The following is a 6,602-nucleotide window of genomic DNA, read 5'->3' as shown; positions in this document are numbered from 1 at the left end:
TATAGGAAGACCATGCAAAGACCCCCGAAGAGCAGCGTGAATACCATGCGCGTCGAAGAGTGCAAAATCGTAATGCTCAACAACGGTGTCGTGCTAAGACTAGGCAGAACAAAAAAACATTTCATATCGCCATCGACGGCATTTGAGTGGTCTTCTAACAGCTTCGCTGGCGATACACTTTCGGAGGGTCGTGATGGCGATTGATTTTTTATGAAACGGACTCCGCGCAAACTACCTATTTACGGTCGATTAACAAAGGAAAACTTTTTGATTATATATATATATATATATTCCATTCGATATTCGTTGGCCGTTTTTCTGAAATATTCGGATTCAATTCTATTCACAAAGTTCCCTATGCGAACAGCCCTAATCTCATTATTATTATTTCTGCTCTATAACATAAAGAAATGGAGTACCCAGGGAGGGGCTTTCTACCTGGATATCTCCAAAGAAACCCATGTATAACAGAAGAAAGGAAAAAGGAAGGCCACAGGCCGCAAGGGCGCACCTCTGGAAGAGCGCTCGTCCAGAGACGGGCTGTCCCGGTCATTCTCCTCCTCGGAGGACAGGTCCTGCGAGGACTGGAGCCGGGACGCGGCTTTACTCAGGCTCTTCTTGTGCTTGCGGTGGTGGGGCCGGTGCAGCCGCTCGCCTGACTCGTCGCCCATTGGCAGCGAGTGCTGCGATAGGGACGGCGAGGGAGGCCGCATCCATGGTGGGAACATTGGCGGGTAGGCAGGGTACCCGAAAGGGTAGAAGGGAGCTGCAGCGCGCAAAATCCCAGTGCGCAAAATGAGCAACATTGCAGACTCAAGCCGAACGCAAAACCAAAGACGCCCGAAAGGCGAAGCATTGATTGTGATAGCAAAGTATTGTACAACTACGCAAAGTAAGGTTCGTAGTTCTATCGGCCGTACAAATTGCAGTAAACTTTCACTTACTAATTAACTTAACTGTTACAGTGTCACGCGCGCACAGGCAAACATAAACAGATCTCACTTGATGACCACGAACACTCGCTGACACCACGCTGGCGTGATGAGAGCAAACAAAGGGTCGCGAACTCTTCGTGCTGACTCTCGCTTTAACGCGTCTCCAAAACTTGAGACTACGCGACCTCCGGCACTAGGCGCGCGAGAAGACACCACACGTGCAGCCAGCAATCATCTCCTCTCGCCCAAACTTTGCACCCGCCGAAGATTGCCTGCAAGACGGGGCACCGGCGGTGTACGCGCTCACCCACATACGCGGACAGCCGTAATCAGCCACGGCCGGGCTAACCACGACCACTCACCTCCCGCGCTTTGCGCGTGCGTTATCACGTGGCCTTGAACATTAGGTGCGCCTCAAGCTACCATCTTCTCGTCTCACCTTCACACGCATTCCTTTTCCCTCTCAGCCACAGCGTAAGTCGCGCGGAGCGCGATAAGATCTTATCGCACTTGGATATTATAGGGAACCTCACGGCAACGCCAAGAGCGACGATGACGGCGCAAACTCGCCTGGAGTTTCCATGCAATTTAAAAGCGCGAGTTGAGCTCCTCGCATTTTCCTGCGATGGGAAAAATGCACAGCGCAGTGAATTCTAACGAGCTGGATTCGGAATTATGCGGCGTCAGTGCGTACCCCAAAAAATAACAGAAACAAAAATTCTGACGTGAAGCTGGTCCCGATATGTGAGCAAGAAGGAACACAACAAACACAAGACTAAACACTTCAAGTGGGCCACAGAATTCATATACGGGTGATCACTTTTAAGTTTCCCGCTACATTTAAAAATCGCTTGTGCAGATAGCATAATTCTTCTCTTTGAACTGGATAATTCAAGGGCGGACATTACTAGCACGATAAATCGAAACACCTATTCAATTGATTAACAAAATGCACTAATTCATTTCTTAAATAATTCAATTAATTATATTAATATATATTGCAATTTACGAATTGTAGCCGGTGAGTTTGCAAGACGTATACATTTGAAATAAATCTCCAGGATGCAACCACTTTCGAGATATTATTTCCGAAAGTGTGGGACGAAATACAAAGGCGTTCCAGTTACTTTTCTGCTTCAATGTATAAACGAGCTTCTTGTTAAAAAAGGAACTGGAAAGGCGGTGTATTTATACGGCGAGTTTGTTGGTGTATATCTCCAAACTGGTATCATTGTGTAAATTGGTTCTAAGTAGATACGCCTTGTGAACTGACCAGCTACCAGTCGTAAATTACAATGTGCTGTAAAACGATGAGCAAAACGAGAACAAGGTAAATGCGGGAGCCAACGTTTCGACAAGTGGACTTCTCTTTTACAAGGCGACAAGTCCACTTGTCGAAACGTTGGCTCCCGCTTTTACCTTGTTTTCGTTTTGCTCATCGTCATGAATTTCCATCTCCCGCCTTCCCAATGTGCTGTAAAGTAATATTTTAAGAAGGTAATTAGAAATAACTTTTAAATTATTTGAATATGTGTTTCGATTTCACGCGTAATGTCAGCCTCACTCAATAATTTTGCTCAGGGACTAAAATTATGTTATCTGCAACAGGCGATTTTTAAAAAAAATCACCACCCAAGCACTCCGTACACATGGTTAACCAGCGAAGCAGGAACGAGCAGCCCCGGTGTTTATAACTGGGTTAATCCCAACGGTTTATTAAACGACGGCTTGGTAGGCTGCCGGATTTCTCGGTACGCAGTTCCTGCTTGCGCTCGGCTACACGAGCCTGTTCTTTTGCCCAGGCTGCAGCATCGGCACGGCGTAGACGAGCTCGTTCTCGGTTCTGCTCGCGGCGTTGCTGATCGAAAGCTGCCTGCTCCTAAGGAGTGCGTGTGACGTATGGGCTACCGATTTCGGAGCCGGAGAGAAACTGCTGCGCGTGCTTTCTGCTGCGACGGAGAGCAACGACGTCATTACTGGCGCAGCTAATCCATAGCACAAGGCCTTTTCACTCCGATCCATGACGTCATGTTTCCTGGCCCGACTGCCATAGAATCTAATGAGGGTGCTCCCAAGCAGGCAACAGGGGTTTTGACGTCACCGCTTTCATCACGCTAGTTTTGTCGATTGAAATTTCGGGCTAGGTAGTGTGGCGTCATGGATCGGAGTAAACAGGCCTTGTGCTATCTAGGTAGTGTTGGCTAATCGCGCGCCTCTCTCTCGCTCATTTTTTTTCGCGCATGCGCATGGGGTTGCGCCGAAGGAGTTTTCGGCGTACAGGCGACCGACAGACGGACGGACGGACGGACGAATCGGCTAGCCATATACAGCTTCGCTGTAAAATTCTGGAAAACGTAAAAATGATCCCCCCGTATGCGTGGAATTAGTCGCAGTTAAGGAGCCTAGCTAAGTGGGCCTGCGCTTGTGTTCTTGCTGAATTCAGGAATACGGATGTTGATTCTACGACACATTATTAAAATCCCGATTACAACGTCTTGCTGGAGCCCAGCAATCCGCTTATATAAGGTTAGTTCAGATGTTTTGCGTGTGCAGTCGCCTTATTATCGGCTTGTGCGGGGACGAAACATTGTAATCCGCTTTTAACGGTGTCCTTTTAAAAAAAGTGAGATATTGAAGCTCCATACCAACGCAAATGGACGTGCGCGCGGTCCGTCATATTCTTATATATATATATATATATATATATATATATATATATATATATATATATATATATATATATATATATATATATATATATATATATGCTTTGAGATATGAAGGACTCTGCCATAAGGGTATTTTTCTGGAAACTAAATTCCTGTCTATGCATCCGGTTCACTAGACAAGAAAGCATAATTAGCCTAGTAAATTTCGGGCTTTTACAATCGCTTTGAATTGGATAAAGCTTCGAGCGCTACAACATAAAGCTATTCCAAACTGCTTCTATTTCATTTCGGTGCTCAGCCCTTTACGATTGGTCAAAACATTTTTGGGCCGCCACCACTTCGCTTGCCTGTCACGCGATGTCACGAAAACAGCGAAAACTTTCCATCTGATATAACGTGTACAAGCTCATTATGCATGATTAGACCGAACAATAGGAAAAGAATTGTTTGAGATTGCACACTTTTTCCCCATTAGCCCTCCGCTATTGGTGAAAAGTTTTCAGACGGCGCCCACTTCGCCTGTCTGTCACTCGATGTAACAAAATTACAAAACTCAGCCCGTCAAAAATACTTCAATTAATCAATAATTAAGAATATGGCTGCCCGCCAAACGCTCTGGCGCAGGCTACTCGGAGCTGCCGGGGAGAATGGATTTATTTGCGTGTAATAACAATTTCGGGGTGGCAGTATAACGTTGCCGAGTCCTTTCGGCATGCAAAACATATCAATCGCCTTCTCCACTAGGGGGCCATTATAGCGGCATTTTTGACCTGCCTTGAATTATAACCCTGCTGCGCAAGATGCGCAAGAAAATAAAAAGAGGAAAGGAGAGGACGGAGTACGCTCTGTCCTGGTCTATTTTTTTTTTTTTTTTGTGCATCTTCCGCAACACGGTCATAATTCAAGTATGAACCAACTGGTCCGCAAGAAAATATTATTTTAACCTTCCGTTGCACGCCGCCGCGACTTTGACCAGCGCACCGCAAGCTAAGCTAGGGGAAGCGGGCCAATCGCAGACGCCGGCACCACCCTCCTCATCCGCTCATCTACTTTCGCTGCGCTATCTCGACCCCACCAAAACCCTCTCTGCTTCTGCGTGCTTCTAGCCTCTTCTCACACAACTAGATAAGAAAAACCTGTCAAAGTAGGAAATTCTATTCGCTTTGAAATCAGAGTGACCTCTTATAAACAAGGAGAGCTTTTGATTGGGCTGTTCAAAGAACACAGCGTGTGACCGCACGATGCTTGTGCCGGCGGTAACGTAAAATTTACATAGGGAGAACGGAATAAAAACGGATTGGAATAGTCTAACATTATAGGTCCCTAGGGTTCAGCCAAGTGGAAGCCGCACTTTGTATGAGATCCTTACAGAGTTGACATTCACTCCATCTTGGGCGTCCAAGACGGAGCATGACAATTCTTCTCTCTGCACAGAATGCAACGAAATTGACGAAACGGATGACTACATCTGGTGCTGCCTGCCGGTTTTTCAGTGCGGAGAGAAATTATTTGAAGAACTGGCAGAGAAAGGCTTTCTAGTGGACGTCTTCAACATCAATTGCTATAGGAAGGACTTTGAATAGAGGTAAAAAACGGCTTCGCGCCTTCTCGCAATTCACGTGACTCTCCAACTCTTGTTGAATCTTGTGTTATAGACAGCGGCATTGGGGCATAGCAATAGATGGCTAGCCGGAACTGACTGGCAAGCTAACACACCACCATTGCGCGCTTGTCTTGATCAACATAAGTTTGAGAATTCCAGTGCATATAAAAAAAAAAGATATCTAAGCTTTCTTCATTCAACTACCCAGTTTATGAGCAAGAACCTAAACCTGATCTTTTCGAGAAACTGAGGACTTACTGAATCCTTTCGTACTCTCTGTCGGTTCCATCGTCCCCTAATTGTTGAGAAATTGCTCTTATTTAGGATAAGGCGTGATTGTGGCGAAACCTACAATAAAATTTGCTTTTATCATATAACCAATGTACAATTAGCATAAAACATTACCAGAACTGCCGCCTATTGTTAACGCTAAAGCGCCCTTAACGTGCCAGTCTTTGCACGTGCTAGTCCGCACCGCGCAGGCCGCAGGCAGAGACGGCACGAAATAGCTATAGCGTACTCGCGAAGTTTGGAATGCGGGCTGGGACGGCTGCGCTAACGATACACCATAGCACTATATCAAAACTTTCTGTTCTCTAGTAATTAAACGGCAAAGTGCACACTGCAGTTGTTTTCCTAAACTTAAGTAACAAAGTTGTAACAAAGTAGAACATCTGCGCATGCGGCTATTGTGCTACGAAGCGTAAGCGAGCTTGGCGCCTGACAGCGTCGGTATAACATCAACGCGGGAACCCTATCCTAAATCTCAGTAGTGTAGACTGCAGCGCGATTCGGCATGACACTACAGGTGAACTAGAAACTCTAGAAACTTTTTTACAGCATCACGAGCTTCAGACCACGGTGGAAGAAGAGAGGTGCTACGACGGCACGCCCGCGCTGGGGAGAGAGAGCGGCCACTTCGTGTGACCGGAAGTGAGCGCCGCCGCTAGGGGGCAGAGCGTGAATAATTTACGGCCTCAGTCAGCATTGAAACACCCATACCTAAATATATGCCCTATTTCGTTATTTAGACGCCTAATTCTGAGCAGGTAGAAGGTTTCATGCCGCTTACTGTCCAAATACCTTCATTTCCGACACGAGAGAGACGCGCCGTCTGCTCGAGCAGACAACGCGCTTTCGGAGGCTGCTCTTGTAAACGACCGGAGGCTTGTAAACCTCAATACGAGACCGGCTGCTGCGCCCGGCTGCTCACATATTTCAAATGCGGGAGAGAGCAGAAGCAGTTTTCCGGAAACATGCTGAAAAGCCTGATGCTTACAACTTCACCATCGATTAAATGCTTGATAAGCATCGCATTGGATTTCCATGTGCTGAGCACAAACTAGATATTGCAGCGCATCTTTTAAATTACTATGTAGCGATGAGGATGCGACA

General features: G+C 46.4%; 1 protein-coding gene across 3 annotated transcripts in view; it reads right to left on the bottom strand.

Moving 5' to 3' along the window:
* LOC126544048 (uncharacterized) overlaps positions 1-6,602 on the bottom strand; it is a 266,997-nt gene that overhangs the window by 102,872 nt on the left and 157,523 nt on the right. For all 3 annotated transcript variants that reach the window (XM_050191234.3, XM_050191236.3, XM_050191235.3), the window contains exon 8: positions 512-766. In XM_050191234.3, the coding sequence (XP_050047191.2) occupies positions 512-766 (255 nt within the window). The remainder of the gene's footprint in view (positions 1-511; positions 767-6,602) is intronic.

This window comes from Dermacentor andersoni, chromosome 1 (genome assembly GCF_023375885.2).
Source record: "Dermacentor andersoni chromosome 1, qqDerAnde1_hic_scaffold, whole genome shotgun sequence".
NCBI lineage: Eukaryota > Metazoa > Arthropoda > Arachnida > Ixodida > Ixodidae > Dermacentor > Dermacentor andersoni.
The sequence above is the reverse complement of the archived record's forward strand: the minus strand, read 5'-3'. Positions and strand labels throughout refer to the sequence as shown.